The sequence below is a fragment of the Cricetulus griseus genome, chromosome 5 (genome assembly GCF_003668045.3).
Source record: "Cricetulus griseus strain 17A/GY chromosome 5, alternate assembly CriGri-PICRH-1.0, whole genome shotgun sequence".
NCBI lineage: Eukaryota > Metazoa > Chordata > Mammalia > Rodentia > Cricetidae > Cricetulus > Cricetulus griseus.
In genome coordinates, this window is record NC_048598.1 from 69,620,435 (window position 1) to 69,645,444 (window position 25,010).

Sequence of the window (25,010 nt, forward strand, 5' to 3'; positions counted from 1 at the left end):
TGGCTGACTGGTGAGCCCTAGTATCTCCCTGTCCTTATCTCCCCATCACTGGAATGATTGCACACCACTCATGCTTTACCTGGGTTCTGGGAATTGGATTTGTGTCCTCATGCCTTCAAGACAAGCAATCTCGCAGCTGAGCTATCTCTGCAGCCCAGACATGGGAAGTTCTGAGCTGAAGGAACATGCTTCATTATTCACTAACCGGGAAAGTCCACCAAGTCTTCCATAGTGGGAGAGAAAAATAGAGTCCCTCCCACAAAGCACCGTGAGATCCCTTCATTTCAGGAGGTCAGAGCTGGCTCCAGCTTTGGAGTGCCCATGACAGTGGTCACCGCCAAAGTGCATGATGGATGAACAGCAGTGTGTGTCCCTCACAGAGGTGAGGATCCTGGCGAAGGCTCCAGAGGTATACAGTTATTCTAGTGATCACTGAGTGTGGCCGGGCAATGGGAGTTGAAGAGCTGGTCTCCTGACATGGGATTACCTGGAGACACCAGAGAACTTCTCCAAAGGAACTTCTCCCTCTTGGATGCTCCCAACACACACACACAAAAACAAAACAAAACAAAACAAAACAAACAAACAAAAAAAAAAACAAAAACAAAAAAAAAAACAAAAAAAAAAAACAAAAACAAGGGCTCTCTCATTCTTGGATGTTTTGGTCCCCTGGCCATGAACCAAGGGCAGAGGACTCAGCATTCAGAACCAAGGCCCCCACATTTGCTTTCTTGATCCTTGGTCATAGAGATAACCACAACACTGGCCACTCAGCTTTAGCCAGCTGCCCTTCCTTGGCCTGGTCACCCTGCAGACTAATTTATATGTGCTTGAGCCTTATCACAACATAGACCTGTTGTATTATTATTCTTGTTCCTGGGACAAAATACCCGATAAATGCAACTTGTGGAAGAGATTTAAGGAAATTCTCTAGGGAAGGACCTGGATCCCAGACCATCATGGTGGGAAGACACAGGAGCAGGAACATATGTGTCTGGTCCATCATGGTTCGATGGTACAGGAGTGAGAACATAGGTGTCTGGTCACTTTGCATCTGCTCAGAAAGAGATAAATCCTGTCACTCGGCTTGCTTTGTCCTTTTTATTGAGTCCAGAACCCCAGCCCTTCTGTGGTGGTTTGAATGAGATCTCCCTCCCATGGTTTGTGTATTTTAGTACTTTGTCCCCAGTCAGTGGTGTGGTACAGTTTGGAAATTGGGGTAGGTGTGGCCTTCTTAGGAGACTATGTCACTGGAAGTGGGCTTTGAGAGTTTAAAGATTCGAACCATTTCCAGCTTTCTCTTTTCTGTTCAAGATGTGGATTCTCAGCTTCTGTTTCAGAAGCCGTGTGCACCACTTGCTTTCATGTCTCACTGCCATGACAGACACTTACCCCTCTGCAACTGTAAACCAAATAAACTTCCTTCTGTACATGGCATTGCTCACTCTGTTTATCACAGCAGCAGAAAAGAAACTAATGCACTCTCCACACCCAGGGTAGGTCTTCCCTGCTCAGGTAAACCTTTCTGGAAACTCCCTCATAGCTTCTCCCAGGAGTGTGTTTCCATAGTGATTCTCCATCCCATCACATTGATAATGAAGAACAACCAGCACACTACCTTTACTGTGCAAAGGCTCTTGTCAGTACCTGGGCAACAGGGCTTCTCAAAGAAACTCACGTCTCTGGTCCCAGTCATACAGGACACATGTCCCCCATCTTGTAGTCATAACTGAAACAGGCAGCTCCAGAGACACCCGTTCTCCAGGGAATGGATGGCCTGGAGGCTGAGGAGTCTCCAGTCTGATACACAGGGCCCTGTCTATGTGTCATGACCATTGGGAAGTCTCTTGCTCCCCTCTCTGGGCAGTGTCTACGTGCCACATGGGACTTATCTCAGAACCTTCTGGTGGCTGACATGACTTCTAGTCATGTTTCCATGACCCAGGTGTCCTGAGTTCTTTGAGTAAGGACTCCACTTCATTCACCACTGTGGTTGTTATGAGGCCTAAGGTGAGCTCAGCTTCTGGGGAAGGAGTCTCCCTGCCCTCCTTCCAGCATTGTCCTCACACACAGCAAGTTCATCATCTGAGGACCCTGTCACACAGATAGATGTCTCCTCAGCAGACCCTACCAGTCAAGGAGCATTTGGTGTTTGAGTTAGCATATAAAAATTCTGGACTTTTAGTGGCAGTTGCCTCCACTCTACCTCCTCAGGGTCTTTCTGAGTAAGATCAAAAACAAATGTGCAAAATGTGCGTTTTTTCCAGGGGACAGGGCGTGGCCACTGAACATACCCTACTTTGAGCTTCTTCCTCAGAAACTTGAAAAGAGAGACATTTCTTTGAAATGGCATATGGTGTGTGTGTGTGTGTGTGTGTGTGTGTGTGTGTGTGTGTGTGTGTGTGCTGGAAGGACATGATTTAATTTAAATTTCTTTTTTTTTTCCTTTAAAAAAAAAAAACAAAATGAAAACATTGTGTGGAATGATCAGATTCAATACGCCAGCTAAAGGCAGGGTTTGTTGTTTGTTTGTTTGTTTGTTTGTTTGGTATGTGGATCTAAATGTGTGTGCATATATATGGGTAAAGATGTGCATGTCTGTCTGTCTGGTGTATGTGCAGGTGCACATGCATTTGCAAAACTGGACGTCAGTGTCTTCCTCTCTCACTCTCCACCTTATTCCTTTGGTCAGCGTTTCCCTCTGAATCTGGAGCTAGGTTGGCAACTAACCAGGCCCAGTGATTTTTGTCCCTGTCCCTACAGCACTGGATTACTGGTGGCCATGGCCAGCTTTTTACATAGGTGCCAGGCATCAGAACTCAGGTCCTCATGCTTACATAGCAAGTGCGCTAACCCACTGACCTGTCTCCCCGGCCCAGGGGTAGCTCTTGTTTCCTGCTTCTCTTTGTGTTCCTTGGCTGCTGCTGCAGCCTCTGAATGGGGGTGATTCCGCTCAAGAGCTGGGAGCTGAATCTTCCTCACCGAGAACTTTGGGCAAGTGTTTATTTCTGGAAGCTTCCATTAGGAGCTTGAGGCGGTGACCCATCCTGAGCTGAAATGTCCAAGACCAGATGAACTGGTGCCGGCCTTCATCCCTTCACTTACTTGCATGAAGAGGGGTCTGTAAAGACCTTGTGGTGGCTGTGGGTATGAAGCCCAAGTATGAATGAATGAGAGTTTGCTATCCTGTTACAGAAGGGCTCCAGTGACTGGACTGGAGTCTGCTGAAAGAGCCACTGGGTCAGAGAACTATGTGTGGAGACACAGAAGGTCGTAGACATGAGCCAGTGCCTGTACACAGAATCTGTCTGTCCTGCTCATAGCCACCCCATAGCCTGTATATTGCTTTTTAAAGCTGGGCAGGGGATGCCGCTGAACATTAGGGTGCTTGCCAAGCATGTGTGTGGGGCCCTGGCTTCCATCTCCAGCACTGAAACAAAAAGAAGACAGATGTCTGTATATTTAGAAAGGTAAGCCCTGCATCTGCTGGGCCCTGGGATATAGACAACTCTGTAAGCAGGCCAGTGCTAGCTCTCCCATCCCCAGGAGGTGCCAGAAGGGAGCAACCAGACCCTTCACCGAAGCTAGTAAGTCCCTAGTTTGATTATGAACTTTGAAGGTTTCAGCTATCAGTATTTATTACCAGTTAATGCAGCTGTCACATGCTGGCTAAATATGCAGACTCTGCCTAAGCATGTCCTCAGCACGCACTGCGTGCACATGCATGTGGAAGCCAAGGGACAATCTTGGATATTGTTCTCAGTTGCCGTCCGTTTTATTTGACACAGGATATCTCACTGGCCTCGAACTTGCCAAGGAGGCTAGGCAGTTGTGAGCAGCCATGTGGGTACTGAGAACCAAACCCAGGTCCTCTGCAAGAAAAGCCACTGCTCTTAACCACTGAGCCTCCTTGCAAGCATCCACTAAACCCAGCTTAAAAACAAAACAAAACCATGGGAGGTTCTGGGAGGTGCAGTTCAGGCTTCATGCTTGCCCTGCAAGCCCCTTACTGACAGAGCCATCTGCATTTTCCCTTTTGTCTTAATAGCATCCACAAATAGTCATTGATCTTACTGCAGACAGGCAGGTAGAGACTGCACATGGAAACTTACCAAATCCCTGGAACAGGCATTCCTGATTCCCAGAGGTCACCAGCCTCCAAAGTGCCTGGCCATTCTGTCACAGTTTAGAGTCACAGCCATGTACCAAGCTTACCTGTTCTGAGGTTAGGAAACTCAGAAAAGGGTGGCTGTCTGCTTCTACACAGCTTGAGAGGCATGAGCCAGGCTGGTTCACATGCCCGTTGTCCACTGCTGACTCCTCACGAGCCTGATTTGCCAGTTTGGTTTGTCAGAGAGATGTGTTTTCTGTTTGCCTCATCCCTAGAGGAGAGCACCACAAGCGTGGGACAGTGAAGACAAAATTCAAGTTAAAATTTCAGTAAAACCCTGAAGAGATGGATGGTTCGGTGGTTAATATACTTCCTGCTCTTTCAGGGGACCTGAGTTCAGTTCTCAGTACCCATATCAGGTGGCTCTGGCTCTGGGGGATCTGGTGTCCACTTCTGGCCTCTATAGGTACCTGTACACCCAGAGCAGCACACACACACACACACACACACACACACACACACACACACACACACACACACACACACACTCTAAATTAGTAATTGTTTTTTAATTCAGGAGAATGTTTCCTCTCATTGAAAATTCTTCAAGTTAAAGCCAGTTGGGCAGCTCATGCTATAATCTCCGAGCTCAGAAGGCTGGTGATCTTCAGAGGGAGGGTTGTCATACATTCAAGGCCAGCTTGAGACTGTCTCCCACTCCCCCCAAAATTGATAGCATTAAATCCAAATGACTACCAATAGTTTAGCAGACAAACAAAATGTGGTATATCCATACAATGGAATAGCCTTCAGCCTTAAATGGAGAGCAACTACAGCCCATTCTACAATTTGATGAACCCCAGGGACATGCGCTGAGTGAGCCTGACACAGAAGGACAAGCACTCGACTGATAAAAGAGTTACTGTGTTCACAAAAACCAACTGCAGAATGACTGTTGTCAGAGACAGGGACTAGGGGACTGTTAGTGTTTAATGGGGACAGTTCCCGTTAACATGTTGAAAAATTCTGTAGAAGAGATGGTGACAGCCTCGTAAGTGTGAATGTGATGCTGCTCGACTCTTTCCTTATAATGGTGACAATAGTAGATATTTGTGAGCATGTTCATGTATGTGAGGTACATGTGTTGTATGGATGCATGTTTACATATGCACATGTGTATGCAGACCAGAGATTAGTCTCTTCATTCTTCAGGTGCCACCCACCTTGCTTTTGGAGACACGATATCTCACTAGTATCTGGGACCCGACAGTAGGGCTGGGCTGTCTGGCCAGAGAGCCCCAGGGATCCTCCTGTCTCCTTCTCCTCAGAGCTGGGTTTATGAGTGTGCACCACCTCGCCTGGCTTTTCATGTGGGTTCTGGCTTTGAATTTGGGTCCACTAAGCTATCTTCCCAGCCCCAACCCTCCACTCTTAATGTTAATTATCGACCCATGCATGCTGGCGGGTGCCTCCAGAACTGAAAACACCAACACGTGTGTGTCAGTTCGGAGCTGAGTCAGCCCCTGTCTGCACTTGGCCTGCGCTCAACAAATCATCGTGATAATTGCAGGATGCTCTTTGCTTATTGAAAGAAAATGCCTGGGTGCCCCAGAGGCAAACATAATTATAGGCTTTAGGAAAACAGGGCCTTTTAACAAGCAGGCTGGGAAAAGGCTAAGGACTAGAGCATTCCTCATTCCTCTGTGGACGCTTTCCTCAGTCAGAAGGCCACTGGCTCAGAAAAGTGGGGCCGAGTCTGACTGTGTATCACCCACATCATTAGGGCTGCTGACAGCCTGGTGTGCCTTGATACATGCCCTGAAATAAGGCCATTCTTCGTAAACTGATTCTGTTACTAGAGTAAATGCTAGAAATTTCTCTTCTATGCTATTGTGATAAAAGTGTTAAATTTACTGTTGTTTGGGGCTGGGAAGATAGTAAAGAACTTGCCATGCAAACATGAGAATGTAATCAATCCACACATGTGTCAAAAGCCTGGAATGATGACATGTGATTGCTATCCCAGCACTGGGGAGGCAGGGACAGGTGGGTCACTGGGACTCAGTAGCCAGCCAGCCCAGCTGAATCAGTGAACCCCAAGTCCCTGTGAGAGATCTTGTTTTGTAAAACAGTGTGAATAGCACCTAAAGACAGTTGTCCTGTGGTTTCTACATGCATGTGAGCACATACGCACACACACACACACACAGAGGCATTCATACACCAAAAGGGGGAGAATTAGCTATCTATGCAGATGCCCCCAAGCCAGGCCTGGCCTTGCTTCACAGATGGTTTTAGGTAAATATGTGCAGCCCGTTTGTACAATGGATCTAAAGCCAGTACCTGACGCTACTGAAGCCACACGCAGCCAAGCCAGGGTGGGCAGAAGCTGGCGGGAGTCGGAGCCTGTCAGCGCTGTCAGCCCTGATTTGTGGCCAGGCTGGGTTCCCCAAGTTCAAAGAGCATTGAGCTGCTTGTCTTTGTCAAGAGCACGGCTGGGGATCTTTTATGTGGAAGATGTAGGATTCTCAGGCTGGCTTTGATTATTTATTCATCCCCCTTCGTGGGTGTGTGATAGCGCAGGCATCACGGAGTCCCTTGTCCTGACCACTCTAGCTCAGGAATTCATGGAGCTTAAAGCCTTTTGAAAATTGTTTTTCCAGGGAGGGGGAAAGTTTTTGAAGTCTTCTCTCTCTCTCCCTTCCTTGCTCTCTACAGTTCCTCAGCAGCTCCTGCCGCCTTTCCACGCGCCTTTGCCGATTGACATGCGACACCAGGAGGGACGGTACCATTACGATCCTCACTCAGTCCACAGTGTTCATGGGTAAGTGTTGACTCCTGTCTGCTGCTCCTGGTGTTCAGCCACCTGTCCCTGTCCTTTAGATCACAAAAGTGCCATGACTGTGCACCCATAAGCAGGTGATACGGGCGTATTAGCCACCTTCTGCTTTCTTCTGAGTAGCAAGCTTGGATCATGTGTCATCACCATGGCCTATGGCTCTAGGCTTCCTTGTTGGTTAATGTGTAATTGGAAGCTCATTACCCATCTGGTACCCCAGGGATGTAACCTTAGGTATGGGCTGCACTAGCATAGTGCTTTGGAGTCCCCATTTTTACTACCTCGAGTGTCCTGAAGCATTGTGTGGTTCCCCACTCTTTAAAACAAGCTCAGAGTGATGCTGTGAGGTCTCTTCCTGCCTCCCACCTTGAGGTCCACAAGAAGAAAGGCAACACCTTGATGTGACAGGGCATTTCTACCAGGGACCTTCAGCCCCTCCACCTCCTATACCACCCATTCTCTTACCAGTGACAAAATACCTGACCAAAGCAACACGAAGAGGGAAAGTTTATTTTGGTTCATGTTTTGAGGATACAGTGCATCGTGGTGAAGTCATGGCAGCTGGGCACATGGCATCCACATTCAGGAAGCAGAGAGAGATGGATTCCAGTGCTCAGTTGGCTTTTGCCTTTTTTTTTTTCCAGTGTGGGCCATGTAATAGTGCCACCCACAGTTAGGGTGGGTCTTCCCCAAATAACCTAATCTTAAAGTCCTTACAGGTAGGTATGTATGTATGTCTCCTGTGTGGTTCTCCATGGACAAGTTGATCATCAATACTAACCATCACAGAAGTCTAGGCCTTGGCTGTTTCCCCACACTCAGCCTCTCCACAGCCTTCCTGCTTGGGCTGTGAGTCCCTCTGTCCGTTCCCTTCCCTTCCCACTCTCCTCTGGCCACATGTCCACATCAAGTTGCTGTTGGGTGCGCCGATTCCTAACTCCTGTCACCTGTTGCCTGCCCACGCTGTAGAAACTGCTCAGCTTCAGAGCCACTTCCCTGGGACAACTGGATGTCCCACCCCGAATGGACCCTGCTCTGGATTCCAACAGCAGTGCCATAGCAGAATAAGCTGTTGTCATACATGCTCCACATAGACTCAGAGCTTCCCTTAGGGCTGTACCGACAATGGCAGGTGTATAGTGGGTGCACACAGAGTGCTGAGTAGAAAGTCCCTGCTGGCACCCTACCTGTGAGACTCTACCTCCCACTAGAATGAAATTGGCCAGCTTAGCTGTGTCCTCAGATGTTCAAATTGTTGTGCCTTTGCTGTATCCCAGCCAGCCCTCCAGCGATACCTGTTTCAGCACACTTACTGTCTACTGGACAGCCAACCCAGGACTTGGGTTTTCTTTTAAAATAAATTTTAAGTTTAATGTTGGGGAATGGCAAGATGGCTCGGTGGGCTAAAGTGCTTGCAAAGCAAGCCTTGTGGCTTGAGTTCAAACCCTGGAACCCATGTAAGGCAAAAGAAGTGAACCAAGTCCCCAAGGTTGTCCTCTGACCTCCACGTGTATACTGTGGCATCCTCACCCATATATACAGATAATGCACCATACACTATAACTAATAAATTAATCAATTAAAATTGAATTCTCGTTTTGGAGGAAATTCAGGCATGCAAAGCTGTAAAAATTAGACAAGATAAACTGCAGGCCCTCCACTCAGCTACTCAGACATTAACATCCTGTATCATCCAATACCAATATGGGGAACTAACCCACACATCTACCACAAATGTGGAGGTTTTGCCCTTAAGTCTGTGTTTCCTTGTTCAGGATCCAGTGAAGTTGTATGTGTGTGTGTGTGTGTGTGTGTGTGTGTGTGTGTGTGTGTGTGTGTGAGAGAGAGAGAGAGAGAGAGAGAGAGAGAGAGAGAGAGAGAGAGAGAGCACACGTGAGCACATGTACACAAGTGGAGGCCAGAGGAAGACATCAGAGACCCTCCACTATCACTCTCTCTACTCCCTAGAGACAGGGTTTCTCCCTGAACCTAAAACTAGGCTGACAGCCAGCAAGCTTCAGTATCCTCTTGTCTCTGTCCCCTCACAGTGGTGATTTACAGATCCACAGCCATGCCCAGATTGTCAAGTGGGTGCTGGGGATTAGAACACGGTCCACATCTTGCACAGAAAGTGCTCCTGTCCACTGAGTTGTCTCCCTAGCCCCTTAGCCATGGAAATTACCTTGTTGCCCACCAGCTTCCATGACCTTTGCGGCAGACTGTGTGCTCATTTCCTGTGGCTCAGTGACTTAACACAACTGTTTTCTCATATAATTCTGGAGAGAACATATGCCTTTGCCTTTTCCCAGTTCTGGAAGCCTGCATCTTCTGGCTTGCAACCCCAGCCTCACACCATACCCCTGCACCTGCCCTCTCATCACTCTTCTCTCCTGCTACAGTTTTCTTCCCAGCTTTCATTTCATCAGAGACATTTGCTGTTGCTTTTTGAGATGATCCTGCTGGGTCCGGGCATCCTGACGTCCTCCCCCAAATCACGACTGTGATGCAGATAACATTACAGGTTCAATAGGTTAGCACGCATGCCTGATTAGAGGCTAGAACTTAATCATTTGATATCGCCAAGTCCTGGTGCAGAGGCTGGGAGGTAGCCTGTGAGGTGCTCCTGTGTGGTTTAGGGGACCAGTTTCTGGGACATAGCCCAGGAGGACCTTGCCTGTCAACCCCATTGCCAGGAAGCAGCATAGAGTTCTAGAACCTGTGGCCTGCTAGGTCAGGCCTCAGAGCCTCCTTGATAACCTCAGGATGGCTGGCTTCCACCAAGAAGGTCAAGAAGGGGCTGGCCTCAGGCTCTGGAAGGCCTACCTCTTCATTCTGCTACTCCCTATATCCCAAGTGAGAAGTAGACAAAGCCTGTAAGAAAAATGGCCCCATAGTTCTGGCTTCTGTGATTAATGTGGTCCGAGCCTGGAGGAGTCCCCAATCCATCAAGCCTGTGTTGTAGCCTGCTTGCTACCACCAATGTGTCTAATTACACAAGCGGCACGCGGCAAATGAGGTACCGTGTCATCTCTTGTCACTAGAGTCTAAGCCTCGGCCTGCCTCTTGGAGTCACAAGGCCTTTGCTTGCTGCTGGGTGCACTTGCTGCTCTCTGCTCAGCCCTCTCTTGCCCCACACGACTTGAACATTCAGAACTCTGCCCGTAGCTCTTGGGATCCTGATAACTCCCAGGAGTGGAGGATTCCAATGTGCAGGCTCTGAGTCTAGAGATCCCTGGCTTCCCACATGCCCATAGCACTGCTTCAGTCATACTCAGAGACTTGCTGTCATCCCAGCCCTGACAGGCTGCCTGTCCGTGCTGAAGAGGTGGTCCATGAGAACCCATAGCCTCATTTTTCTCCTTTATGACGTGGCCGTATCTATCGAATGTCAGGTTGCAGACTAGAGGCTGATGAAGCCGTGTGACCTACGGTTGGCCTCTCTCTTATAGCTGCCTTGAAGGAAATGGCAAGCCCCCCACCAAGAGTCTGCCTGCAGGTCTCAACCCATCCCTTAAAGACTCCCCCAAGTGCTGCAGTTCCAGGAGAGTGGCAGGTGACATTCTCAGATCTCCAAGGAAGTTTACAGGCCTCAGGTTGCTAGACTCTGGGACATCAGAGGGCTATGGGTATAATGGGTACATCTCAACTAGATGTGCCTCTCCTCCCCACTTCTGTCACATCCTTGGAGTGGCACATCTCCCCAAATGCAGGTCCACACTGTGACCACCCATCAATTATGTGACAGAAATCCTCCCTCTTCTTCTAAGACCTACAAGAAGGGACCCACACACACACATTCTGCCTTGTGATCCTGAACACTCCTCAGAGCTTTTGTCATGCTGCTGTCTGTCTGTCAGTCTGTCTGTCAGTCTGTCTGTCTGTCTGTCTGTCTGTCCATGGTGCCAACAACTCTTCTAATAAATCTCTTACCTAAACGACAGTCCACCTTAGTATCCCTGTTGAATGCCAAACCCAAGGCCTTTCACTGAGATGATCTTGATAGTAGAATCCCCCGAGTAGTCATTTGTAACGGCCACAAGCACTTTGATTTGTGTGGCTGTGGATCAATGGGGGACACATTGGTCAGAGGTTCTCTGTGACACCAATGGGGACATGCCCCCAAGATTCCAAAGAAAGAAGGAAAAGCCAGCTGAGCCTGGAAGCAACCCCACCTGCTGTGCCGGCACTGGCCATGTTGCCACAGGAAGAAAGGAGCGCTTTGCTCTCTTCTGGGCCTTGCTCTTAGAACAGCTTTGCCAGGTTGTCAGAAGGAATGTGGGAGAGTGTTGCAGGCCTGGTCCCCCAAAAAAGAACCACTCTCTTAGTACTCCATGGACTGAGAGGACTTTGTGCCGTGAGCAGAAGAGGAGTCCATACCGATGCTTCAGGAAGCTGGTGCCTGCTTTGCTCTCAGTGTTGCTGTGGGGCCAGCCTGTCTGTTCTGCTCCGGGGTTTCAGAGAAGGCTAGCTGGCAGTGCCTTTGGCCTAGAATTTAGAGAAGCTGCTCAGTGCAGCAAGTCCCAGTCTGAGCAATTGGGATGTTTGTTTTTCAGAGAGGATCTCATGCAGCCCAGACTGGCCTCAAACCTGCTCTGTAGCTGAAGATGATGCTGAATTTCTGATCCTCTTGCTTCTACCTCTAGTGCTGAAATTACAGATGTGTACCTCCACATTATTTATGCCATGTTAGGGATGAAACCCAAGACTTCTTGTATGCCAGGCAACTCCTACCTACTGAGTTCCATCTCCAGCCCCTTCTCCCTACACATGTCTTCTTTTAAAAAAAATTAATTTACCTCCCAATCCAGTCCCCCTCCACCCCCTTCTTCTGACCCCCCCGCTCCCGCCTTCTCCCCTTCCCTCTCCCATCCATTCTTCAGAACTTTCTTGGGGAGTTCACAAAGTCTGGCCTATCAAGTTGAGGCAGAAACAATCATCCCCCCACACACACCCGCCTCGTATCAAGGCTGAGCAAGGTATCCCACCATAGGAAATGGTCTCCAAAAAGCTAGTTCATGCCCCAGGTTTAGGTCCTGGTGCCACTGCCAACACCCCCCCCCCAAACAGATCAAGTTGCACAATTGTCACCCACCTTCAAAGGGGTCTAGTTGGGTCCCATGCCGGTTCCCCAGCTGTCTTAGGATGCTTGGAACCCAGCTTCAGATAATATGATTTTTCCAGCCCATGGTGAAGCCTGGGGATCTGCTTATTTACAAGTTTACACAGACCAGTGTTTAGGGAACTCCCTATTTGTTTTATGTCCAGGAAAGCCCAGAGCTGTGGGCTGACTTCCTGGATTCATAGAGCCAACTACCCTTTAAACAATAGCAATTCCACCTCTGAAATGGGAGTATTAAAGTCTCTTGTGCCTCTTTCTCTCCCACACCCAGCTGAGTCTCACCCCCACCCCAGTTGACCTAAACCCATTCATATCCCAGCTTGCAGAAGGCATAGAGCACATGCTGGGTAGTGACGATGACCTCTCAGCCAGAGACCAGTGTCCTGCTGTCATCTCGTGTCCAGCACCATGCCTGACCTCCATGACTTCCAACCACCCCACATTCTGTGTCTGACTAGAGTTAATGACTCCCTGCAGATCATTTGGTCCTGAGTTAAACTTAGTTTGTAGTCATACAAGGTAATTCTTCATAGAGGGCAGAAAGGCTCCGGTTGGGGACAGATGGCTCTGGGGTCTATCTCTCAGTTCATAGAGAGTCGACATGCTGGCTGGTGTGTTAAGGAAGTAGAAGGAATGCCAGGTGGTGGGCACACCTTACCCAAAGTCCCCCGAGGGAACCGTTTTACAAATATGAGTTCCCACCTGTCCCTGCAGGAGCATACAAATGGAGATGTCAGCCCGTAAATTGGTACACTGTCACTTAAGATGGTCGTTTCTTTGCTGTGACTGTACTCTGTTAGCTGACTTTCTTTCTAGTCTGGGAGATTTGAAAATGGCTTTTCCAAGGTCACTGTTGCTGATAACACTCACCTGTGACTTCCTAGCTTGATCTTGGGGCTTGTGACGGTGTTCAGCCATTCACCCAAGGCAGCAACTGGGCAGGAATAAATGTGGCTGATTTCTTCCTGATTCCTGGCTCTATATATCCAGTTTGTGGCTGGCACTGTATTAGCTTTGTTTGTGCTTCTTAGAGAATTGTCTTCTCCCAATGCTAGATGGACTCAGGGTCACTGACCAGGGGACTTGTCCATCCTCCTGACATGGCTTCCTCTGACCATGTTGCTCTCTGTCTTTGAGTCTCTCTCTCTCTCTCTCTCTCTCTCTCTCTCTCTCTCTCTCTCTCTTTCCTGCCATGGCTGACAACTTACACCCTCAGATCAACCGCAACAGACAAAGGCTGTATAGACAGCCGGCCCTTGAAGGGGTGACACAGGCATAAGAGGACCCTCAGGCAAGAAGAGACCTTTTGGTCAGCCCAGCTGTGAAGCAAAATTAGACTGCAACCATGCAGACATGGCAGTGTGCTGTCACTCCCCGTCATAACAGGGAAACTCGGACACTGGAAGGCTGCCTCTTCCTTGACATGCCCTGTGTGGTAGATAATGAGAGAATAACTTGAGAGATGTATTCAAACTCAAGTTCCTGGGACTTCATCCATGAATCACTTGCTCCATCATCATGAGCCTATGGTGAGGCAGAGACCATTGTGTTAGCAGAGTCCTGTGACAGACCGTGCTCACAACATGGCAGCCAGAAAATAGAGAATTAAAAAAGCGAGAGGTGAAACAGGCCCCTTTGGAGTTGGGAAGATGCCACGGTAGGCTGTGTACAAGCTGAGGACCTGAATTCATTCCCCTAGAACCCACTTTTAAAAAGCTGGTCATGGTGATGTGTACCAGCAATCCTAGTGCTAAGGAGGCAGATCTGTGGTCTTACTAGCCAGCTAGTCTAGCCAAATTGGCACGCTCCAGGTTCAGTGAGAGACCCTGTCTCAAGAAATAAGTGGAGAGCAACTGAGGAAGCCTCCTGACATGTACCTCCGGCCTTCTCATGCACATGCCTGGAAACACACATGTTCATCTCTCTCTCTCTCTCTCTCTCTCTCTCTCTCTCTCTCTCTCTCTCTCTCTCTCTCTCTTTCTCTCTCTTCCTTTCCCTCTCCCCCAAAGGCATGCCTGTAATGACCTACTTCCACCAACCAGACTCCTGTTCCCAATAATGTCATCAATTACGTATATATCCATGGGTTAATTCCTTGATAGTTCATTAATCTGTTGATGAAAAGCAGAGCCCCCACACTTCCCAGGACCTCCCCTGCCCCCAGATGTTAGCCAGGCCTTTAACACATGTGACTTGAGGGACATTTCAGAGTTAAACTGTAACACATTCCTAGCCATGGCACAAGTAGGATTTGAACTCCAGGCAGTGTGATCCCTGCCATCATCTCCCCCTACTCTGAGAATGCCAGCTTCTCAGCCCAGAAACATGCTCAGTGGCGTGGGATGGACAGCTCATTTATAATGGAATCTGGCCCGTAAAAGTTTAATGAGGAGCTTGTCTGATAAGGTGCCTGGTCTTTGATCTTTGTGAATACCAGCTGCTCATGTAAGAGGCGCTTCCTGGCCTTGGCTTTGGGGAGCGCTGATGGGGTCAGCTGGGGGCAGAAGCCAGTGGGGAGTAAAAGTGTAGTCCTGTAGAGATGGGGCTACATGGGAGGAGTGTGTCCCCAAAGCTACAGGGACAGGCTTCTGACCAGGATGTCCTACAACATCAGGAAATGATGCTCTGGTCCCTCTCCTGTCCCTTGGGGTTCTGTTGGACATTTGCCACTCTGTGCTCTTTGGATGGAGGCAGAAGTGGGTAGGGCTGGGATGTGGATCCTAGTGTATATTCTTGTTACAAACAGGGGCTGTCGAGTTAACTACCACAAGCCTTGGTTTCTTCTCTAAAAAACAAGGGAGGGGTGTACCCTTGTAATGGTTAGTATCATCAACTTGACAGTATGCAGAATTTCCTAGGACAAAGCCTCTCGTCATGTCTGTGAGGGAGTTTCTAGATCAGGTTAATTAAGAAGGCCTACTCTCAATGTGGGTGGTATCCTCCCGTGGGCTGGGGTCTTGGGCTGAAAGGCAAGCAGTTTCGCAGCACCAGCATTCGTGTTTCTCTGCTTCCTGACTGGATGCAATGTGCCCAGCTGCCTCAGACACCTTCCCCACCATGAAGGACTGTACTTTCAAACTTTCCTTCCCTAAGTCACTTTTGTCCAGTGTTTTGTCACAGCGATGTGGAAAGGAACCACCCAGCACTGGTGGGATTCATGTGAGGATTATTGCATATGGTATGTGGTATAGTTTGGATCTAGATTAGAATGTTGCCCCAAAGCCCCTATTCACGGCTTCGTTCCTGTCCTGTGGGGCTGTGGGAAGTGGTGGAAACTTGGTGGGGTGGTGACTGGTGGGAGGAAGTTGAAACTGGTGGTGTTGCTCTTGGAAGAGATATTGGGACCTGGCCACCGTGAGGTAAAGAAGCCGTCCCCCCACCTCCTCCTCGCCTCCCTGTGATGTCCTGTCACCACAGACACAAACCAACAGACTTTCTAAACTGTGAGCCAAGACAAACCATTCTTTCAAATATGTATGTGTGTTCACATGTGAGTGGGTGCATGTGTGTATGTGTGCATGTGTGTACATGTGTACGTACAGGCCAGAGGACAAATCTTCTATCACTATCCACCTTGGCTTTTGAAACATAGTCTCTCTCACAAGCTTAGAACTCAATGGTTATGCTAAGCTGCCCCAGGAACCCTCTTGACTCTGTCTTCCCAACTCTGGATTACAAGGGCACACCACCATGACTGCTTCTTTCTTATTAAATGAGTTCAGGGAAGCAAACTCTGGTCTTCATTCCTGAGTGATAAACACTTTAGCAGTTGAGCCATCGTTCCAGCCCCAACCCTTTCTTCTTTCTGAATTGGTTTATCTCAAGTATTTGGAAAGCTGAGTTAAAGTGGATTGTAATGGAGTCAGAACTAGATTGATCACAGATAATTTATTAAGAAAGTACTCACTCAACAGAGCCAGTGCTCGTTCGCTCAGCCAGGTGGGAGAGGGAAAAGAGGGCCGCATGTGTGATTCCCTGATATTTAAAAAGCCTTGCTACATCACTCTGATGATGCCCAAATGGGCGTGGTCAGCGGCACATGTGCCAGCCCCCAAGGGGGTGTGGCTAGCATTTCCCCCTACACTGAGTAGCACACATAATATGTGTGCAACAGTTCATGGCACTTGCACAGCTGTATTCATGCATGAGTGCATACACATAGACACGCACGCGCACACACACACACATCGGACACACACAGAAAAGAAAGACAGAAAGGAAGGGGGGCAGATCGTAAACTGGGAGGGGTGTGGACCCAAGCACAGGAAAGCAGGGATGAAAGTCTTTATCAGCAGGGAGGCCTGCCTCTTCTACCTAACCCAGCCCACAGAGACTGTCTGGATCCAGTGATGGGCAGATACAGTGCTGCTGGAGAGGGAACCTTCCCCAGGCATGCTCAAGTGGTTACTAGAGAAGGTTTATTTGAGCCCAGGAGGATTTACCCATCTAGTTTTGGTAGCCCAGCAGGCATTCCAAGTAGCTCTTGGCAAGGCTGAGCTGTCAAGTCTGCCATGCTTATCTTCCATGCCTACAGACTCTCCTTTCCTGAAGACATCCTCCTCCTCTTCCTCCCTCTCCCACTCTGAGGCCAGAATCTGCCTATCACCACCCACGGCTTTGACTTTCTAGAGGATTCCATTCATCAGTGTTCAGCTAAGGGTGGCTTCTTCTATACACCAGGATTCCACATTCCCAGATGGTAACCAGTGCCCAGGTCCCTGAGAGACAGTTTCAGCTTGACAAGGCTCTCCTGACCTTTTCCCAAGTCCAGCTGTGTTCTTAGCCCCATTATTTACCTGCAGCAAGTCGGAGGCCATCTTGAGTTCCAACATCCCATTTCCCAGCACCTCTCTGTCTGCAAGTCAAGCGCCTTGCCACAAAAATGTCTCCCTGACAGCTAGCTCTTATGTTTGACTTTTTTTCTGAGGCAAGATCTCATGTAGCCCAGGTCAGCATCTAATTCACCATGTAGCCAAGGATGATCTTGGATGCCCAATCCTGCTACCTCCACCTCCATAGTCTTGAGTTGTCGGCATGTCCTACCATATATGATTTATTCAATGCTAAGGATGGAGCCAGGTTCTCATACATGCTAAGCAAGCACTCTCCCAACTGAGCTACACCCCCAGGCCTCTAGTCTTTTACACATCTGGAGCTCGGGTGAGTGAAACAGCAGTGCCTTCCTGCCCTTCTGGCTCTGGAGGAACTGAGATAAAGAAAGAGTGTGTGGGTGTGACCAACCTCTGTTAACTGCTGCAGCTGGGGTTTTTAGAACCACTCAGTATGGCCTTTGTGGCCTCCAGTTTTATGACCTCATTTCCCTACACAAACATCAGTGTTTACTTAGTGAGATATCTGCTCTGGGGTCAGCTCCGAATACTGATTGCTCTACAAGAAAGAGCTCTGCTGGGGGGTGAGGGAGAAAGCCAGAGCTCAACGGGATCTGGTGAACATGACTCTACAGCAGGCGTGGGGAGCAGTTGGGTTCACAGTGGATACGTGTATATCTGCTTAGAATGAATCCACCAGACAGGGCTAGAGCTAGCCAATGGGGATCCCAAGCAGCAAGCAAACGTCATCCACAGCTCTGAAGGAGCACCTGAGTGACAGGAGGACAACTGCAGAACCCTGAAATGCTTCCGAGTAGCTCTTAAGTTCTTCACTGCTCCCCTGCAGCCTCTCCATTCTCCATCCCAGGATCCTCACCCGCTCAGCCAACTGCTGCCCAGTTGCCTGGATCCTCCCCACATCCATCCTTTCTCCAAATCTTGGTCTGCTAAATACCAAGGACAAGCAGATTAGAAAGGCCTGGTGGGGACAGACCAGCCAGCATGACCTAGGCACTATCCTGTGCCCAGCCTGAGTGGTACAGGAGTGAGTCTGAGTTCCAGATGATCCACTGAAACACCCAGGTTCTTGTGTCCCAGGGGAATAAAGTGGAGTTTTTAAGAAAGGAAGAGCATTCCAGAGAAAATAGGAATGGGTTATTATCTTGATTTCATACCGGTTGCCATGATGAAATACTATGAGAGAAGCAGCTTTCGGGATGAAGAGTTTATTAGGCTCACATTCCAAGTTACAGTCCATCATGGGGGATGGGGAAGCCAAGGAGTCAGGAGGCTGAAGCCAGTGTCACATTTTAAATCTGCAATCAGCAGAAGAGACCAATTAGTGCCTTCATGCCTGTGCTTAGCTCACTCTCTCCACTCTAGACAGTTCAGGAGCCCCTGCCTAGGGAATGATGCCACCCATAGTAGGTGGGTCTTCACACATCAGATGTTGTAATCAAGACAGTTCCCCAAAGACATGGCCACAGAACAGCCTAATGTTGATAATCCTTCATTGAAACTTTCCTGAGTGATTTTAGATTGTGTCAAGTTGACAGTTAAAACCAAATGTCATGGCTAATGAGCTTAGAAAAAAGCCCTCCCAAAAAAGCACTGACCAGGAGCCACATGACCTTTTGTAGGTCATTTACATATTTACATAGCACCTAATTCCCACAATAATTTACATATTGTGGGTTTTTGTTTGTTTGTTTATTTTTTGAGCATATTCTGTTTGTTGTATGAAGTTCAGGCAGCAAAGGGTTTCCAGTCTTTTCCTGCCTGCTGGCTTCTTTTATTAATATTGATGTCGGTTTTTTTTTTTTTTCAGTCTCATGTAGCCCAGGCTGACCTAACTTCACATGTAGCCAAGAATGCCCTTGAACTCCTGATCATCCTGCCTCCATCTCTGGAGTTCTAGTAAAGGATTGGAGATGAGCCAAAACCTTGGGGGGCCCCATGTGTCCCACTTGCCTGCCTTATGTCTGTCACTTCTCTGTTGTCTGCAGTTACCCGTTCTTTGTCCCCAACTTCCCTGACAATTTCTCTTTGGCACTCACCTCTAACAGTGCTGTTGACGTGGATGAGAATTTTATATATTATGTCTGCTCATTTCCCTAATACTGTATTGTGCAGTTTTGCTTGGTGGCTGTTTTTATAAATAACACTATTGCAGGCACTTTCTGCAATAGTGCTGGGAACTTGGGTTTCATACTTTACAGTCAGCATTTCATCTACTCTCCCTTCATTCCTCCGTTCATTTGTTCGTTGTTTGTCGGTTCATTCATTCATTCATTCTTGCTGCTCTCCAGCAATCTGGGTCTCCAGCATCTGGGATGCACTTGTGCATTTCAACATGGCTGCTGGGGCACCCTTGTCCTGTCTTCTGGACTCCTTGTGTAGTGGGTTCTGAGATTCACCCAGGGGGCTGGAATTTCCTAGTCACAGGGTTTTCACATTTTCACCCTCCAGGGTGTTGCCAGATTTTTGCTAGTGGGTTTTGCCAACAAGAGCTCCCACCCACAGGTTGAGCAGCTGAGCCACAGCAGGAGGGCACCGGCTGTGGAGATAGCTCTGTCAGGGTTGATTCCCAGAACACACATTAAAAGGAAGGAGAGGAGGAAATGCTGGGTGTGGCAGCACACACATGTAATCCCAATACTCAGGAGGTAGAGTAGGGGATCCTGGCTCCTTGTCCAGCCTGCCTAACCCAATCTGAATTCCAGACCAGAGAGAGACACTGTCTCAAAACACCAAGTGGATGAATAACGAAGATACACACACACACACACACACACACACACACACACACACACACACACACTTTTTGAGACAGGATCTCACATTGTACCTCTGGCTGGCCTAGAACTCTCTGTGAAACCAGGATGGCTTCAGACTCAAAGTTATCCTCCTGCCTCTACCTCTGCCTTCTAAGTGCTGAGATTAAAGACATGCATTACCACGCCCAGCACTATGCACATTTAAAAAAAAAAAAAAAAAAAAGAAAAAGGTTTCATTCTTACCTGGGCCAGGAATATAGTTCAGAGTAAAGGGATTGCTTAAGGTTCATGAAGTGCTGGGTCAAGCACCGCCAAAAGCAAGTCATGTACCTGCTGAATCTCCGAAAGTGCAATTGCTCTGAATACATGTTTTTAAAAAATGCTCTATTTTGGAACTTCCCAAGTATGTATAGAAAATATAATGAATGAACTTGCCAATGTGTAGCTTCCCATACAAAACAAACCAACAAAACCCAAAACAACAAAGGCCTGTCAGGAAGGAGGAGGAGTTTCTGGTGAGCTTTGAGGTGATGTTATGGGTGTTGGGAGGACCTGGGCAGCCCATGCAAACCTACTTGCTCTGCAAGAATAGACATAGGCCCTGCCCACTGCAGCAGAGAGGAAAAGAGAGACCAGGCAGCAAGGCCTAGGCACAGGCGATTTTGGGCACTGATAGGATTCAGAAAGAAAGAGAACAAGACTCCATGGTGCTGGTAATCTGCTGCTTGCTCCCAGCAGTTTAGCAACAGCGTGAGGGCACAGGTTCCCTGCTTCTTAGCATGGCCTGCCCTTTATAGCGTTGTGATCCTGGTGGGTGGCAGGCAACTTGGCTCAGAGGTAGGGCTGGAGCTCACAGGCCAACAGTCCCCAAAGCCTAAGGCTTGGTGTGTCATGCAGGGTGGTTTCTGCTATGGGGAATCAGTGACCGTGTAATCCCAGTAGCGGCGGGAAGGCACGTTCTGGGGCCCCTTAGGAACAGAGGATGGAACACAGGACTTAGACACTCCCCTCCCAGAGCACCCCAGCATGATATGGAGGGTGCCCATTGTCCTAGCCTGCCACAGAAGGTGCACACACCCGGACTTGGGTCATCTCCAGAAATAACACACCAGCCCTATTCTCTGAGATCCTATAGTCACCAAAGTGACTGGGATGACAAGGGTGGCACTTCCTGCCCCTTAAGGGCTGACCCCACCCTGGGACAGGATCTTCATCAACCACAAGTTTGTGCAACACATCAGGGGCTTAAAGCCATGGAAATATGTTCTTTTCCAGCTCTGGGGGACAGGAAGCCACAGGGCAGCCTCAGCAGGCCAATGGCAAGATGGCACTGCACCATAGAGCCTCACAGAGAAGCACAGAAGCTGCTCTCTTCTTCTGGCCTCTGGTCCCCTGGTGGTGCCTAGCATTCCTTGGTTTGGGGTTCTGATCCCTCTCCATTTTGAGTACTATGCTCTTTGACCTCTGAGGACCCTGTGATGACATCTAGGGCTAGTCACTAGCATCATCTCAAACTTTACCTTTGTCATGTCTGCCATGTCCTTTGCTGAACAGACAGTTGACCGACCACAGGTTACAGGGATTAGGATGTTTGGGAAATGCCATCAGCTTCCCTCATGCCTTTGACACATGCTTTTTTTTTTTTTTTTTTTTGTCCCTAACCTCCAATCCTAGACTCATGGTTGCGATTGCTCTTTGTTCATGAAGAGACAGGCACAGAGAAGGCATACAGTTTTCTCCCAGCCACACAGCTCAGATTAAGCTGAGCTGAGCTAAAATGAAACCCAGGTCTTTTACTATTGTGCCTGCAATACTCACTGGCCATCCATCATTTATCCATCCATCCATCCATCTATCCATCCATCCATTATCCATCAATCATCCACCATCTATCAACCATCCATCTTTTCACCCATCCATCATCCATCTGTTTGACATACTAGCATGGTCTAAACCTCTAGTGGGCATTGGCTTAGTACTTGGCAAGCAGACTTAATAGGTGCCTGCTCCTGGGCCTGTCCACCCACCAGGGAAACAGGACAAGCTTGAGCATGTCACCACCTGTCTTTGTTCCAAGGGAGCCCAGTCATCAGCTAAGCTCAAATTGGGAAAGGCCCATTTTCCACAGGTGCAGCTCACAAGGTATCCGACCTTGACCTGGGTCTGGGAAGCTTCTTGGGCAAGGGGCTCCTGATGTCACTCTTGGGAGAGAAATTGGAGCAGCTGAGAAGAGTGCAGATGAGAAGGCAGGAGCTGGGGTCAGTTTTCCATCTGCCTCCAAGGCCACAGGTCACCCCAGAAACCAGCCCAGGCTGACAGTCAAGCGTCTAGCCTCTTGCCCATCTTCACAGAGGCTCCAGACCAGACAAGGGATCATCAACTCCTAGTGTTTCAACTTACTTCCTTCACTGGCCACACCTGGTCAGGCCAATGTCTCTTTGGGTCCCAGTAGTTGTCTGTGAGATGGGACATAGGCTCCTGCCTGCCTCTGGCCTCATGGTCCTGCCTCAGCTGCTCAGGGTGGGTCCCTCCCTCCCACTCTTGCCCTTCCCTGGTGGGAGATCAGAGCCCACCCAGTGCTCAGATGGAGTCTGGGTGAGTCAGCATGCTGTTCACTTTCCCAGACAGGCATTGCTGGGTGGGGCTCAGGGCCCCAAACTCCCCTCCTGCTTCTTTTCCCTTCTCTCACTCCATTAGGACCGAACACGTCCATTCCTGCCCAGGGCCGTTCCATGCTACAGAGCCCACGCCCTCCCTTCATTTCCCCATCTGTGAGAGCTTTGCTCATGCCCCCAGCCTGCAGCACTCTCATACCTCCCCTCCAGGAACACATGGCTCCCGTCATCCTAGCTCCCTAGGGACCCATTACCAAGGGTCTGGGCGTGCTAGCTCAGGCCCAGTCTTGGTGCTAGGGTGCACGTGGCTGGCCATGTGGGATTCTCATCACCTCAACTTCTCCTTTTGTCTCCTGCCAGAATTCCTGTGCTGACATGTGAGAAGGGGGCCTGCATTGGGATAGCAGGAGGGTGAGCTGGGTGTACGCCCCCACCCCCACCCCCCGCTGAGCTCCTGTGTTCCCATGTTGTTAAATATGAGAGGAAGTGCTGGCTGAGCACCTACTAAGCACCTGGTACAGCCACTCTACGCACTTGTGCTTTGTTCCTGTGTGTCTACACCTGCTCAGCTACCTACACCCGTACCAGCCTACAGGCCAGAAACACTCAGCTCTAAGGGGTGTGGTGCCAAGCCACACAAGAGTGGCAACACAGAGATTTAGACCCCCATCTGTGTGTCCTCAAAATTCAAACTCTGCCTATACATATAGGGGTAGCCTCTTAGGCACCACCACCCCTAGGGTCAGCTCCAAGGGACTACCAGGCAGAGCTGCCAGGGAGAGTACCAGCAAGGATGCATTGAAAGAAACCAGAAATACCAGCATGTCCAATTTGACCTCCTGAGGGCAGAGGCTGGCCTCCAACCTGGCTATTGGTTGAGACTCATGACTTTTGTATGCATATGTGAGGGAAGATATGCATGTGTACATGTTGGTGTGTGTCAGTGCCTATGCGCATACATACACAGATGTGGAGGCCAAAGGGTGCCATCATCAAGTGTCTTCCTCAATCACTCTCCCTTAGTTTTTGAACCTGGCGTTCCCCCATTCAATTAGAATGGCTAGCCTGTGAGACCCAGAGACCCTCCTCTGTCTGCCGCCCCACTGCTAGGATTACAGGTACACATGCCAGACCTATCTTTTTTCATGGATGCTGGAAATCTGAATTCATCCTCATGCTTGCACAACAAACACTGCACACTGAGCCGTCCTCTCCTCAGCCCACTTTTCCACTTCCGACTCTTTGTCTTACTTCATTCTTTGTGTCTCTTTCAAATCCCCCAGGTTCCCACACCACAGATGCACAGGGACATAGTCACACACTCCCAGGCTATGACCAAGTGACTGGCCCTTCTTATTGCCCCACCCTGTCCAACCCAGAGCTCTTCTGAACTTGATCCACTAAGAGTTCAGGAACGGATAGCACGTCTCAATTTGACTCCCAGGGCCAGATCTAGCCCCCTGCCCCCTGTGCCAATATTCTACTATCCTCCCAAATTGACCCCTAATTTCAGCATGCCCAGAAAGCCTCCAGGGCTGCTCATGCCCCCATGGCTCCAGGGACCAGATCCCATTGTTGCAGGCCCAACCTGCCACCCATCTGGCATGAGGGAAGAGCAAAGACTTGTTCCCCGGGGCCTTTAATCAGATCACTTGTCAGAGCTTGGTCAGTCACCCCATTGTACCCTGGTAAATCTGTTTGGGGTATCTGTAATGGATTCTTTGAGTGTCTGACCCATGGCTACCAGCAGAGTAGAAGTCATTAAAAGCTGTCCTGTCAGAGTGAGGTAGCCCTAGAGACTGGGAACACCATCCAGAGTTCAGGCTTGGCTCTAGCACACTCCCGATTGCCTCCTAGCTGTGGGCATGAGGCCAGTTATGACCCCTTCTCTGGGTCTGGTCCTTCCTAGGGTCACTTATGGCACAGGTGTTAGTAGCAATGGAGCTTCCTTGATGACCACAAGACAAGGTGTCCAGTGCCCTATATACTCCACAGAGCTTGGGCTGGAAGATAGAAGGCTGTGCCTGGACAGCAACTCAGATACCCTGTTTCCTTGGTGATGGAGGACCCTGGGAAAGGGAAGCAGTATTCATTTTATCCCACTGGGCAGCAACTACCATCTGAAGACAGATTCTGTTCCTCTGTGTGGGGACACAGACACCACTGCCACCTAAAGGTCTACTTACCCCTGGGCACCCTCCTCCCCTTGCAGAGTGTCCCATGACTGTATGCATATTACCTTGACAATACTCATTCATGCCTTCTTGTCCCAGAGGCCAGGGGGGTTTAGGTCACTTCAGACAGTCTGCCTGGGGCTGCTGTATGGCCTCACACTGCTGTGTGGCCTCAGCCTGCTGCTAGACATCCCCCGTGTCATCACTGACTGTTTGGAGTCCCAGCTGTGGCTAGACCACACTGCAACCTCAGTGTCAAGGAGGCCCCATTCCTGGGTTTGGGACCTGGGAAAGGCCACTTGCAGCCACCAGCTTCTGTGTCCTTGTCTTCATCTGATTTCTGTTACTGTGATAAAATACCCTGACAAAAGGAACCTTAATGGAGAAGAGGTATGTTTGACTTACAGTTCCAGGTCACAGTCCATCATTGTGGGGAGTCCAGGCAAGAACCTACGGCAGCTAGTCACATCACAGTCACAGTCAGGAGCAGAGAGACAATAGATTCATGCACACTTACTTGTGCCCAGTCTGCTTTCTACATCATAC

At 49.2% G+C, this 25,010-nt stretch overlaps 1 protein-coding gene across 4 annotated transcripts in view; it reads left to right on the forward strand.

The window, feature by feature from the left end:
* The window catches only part of Gli2 (GLI family zinc finger 2), a 227,399-nt gene that overhangs the window by 162,207 nt on the left and 40,182 nt on the right, over positions 1-25,010 (forward strand). For 3 of the 4 annotated variants that reach the window (XM_027417815.2, XM_027417818.2, XM_027417819.2), the window contains one exon: positions 6,830-6,935. The exons of the other annotated variant lie outside the window; for it this stretch is intronic. In XM_027417815.2, the coding sequence (XP_027273616.1) occupies positions 6,830-6,935 (106 nt within the window). The remainder of the gene's footprint in view (positions 1-6,829; positions 6,936-25,010) is intronic. 4 annotated transcript variants of the gene reach the window in all.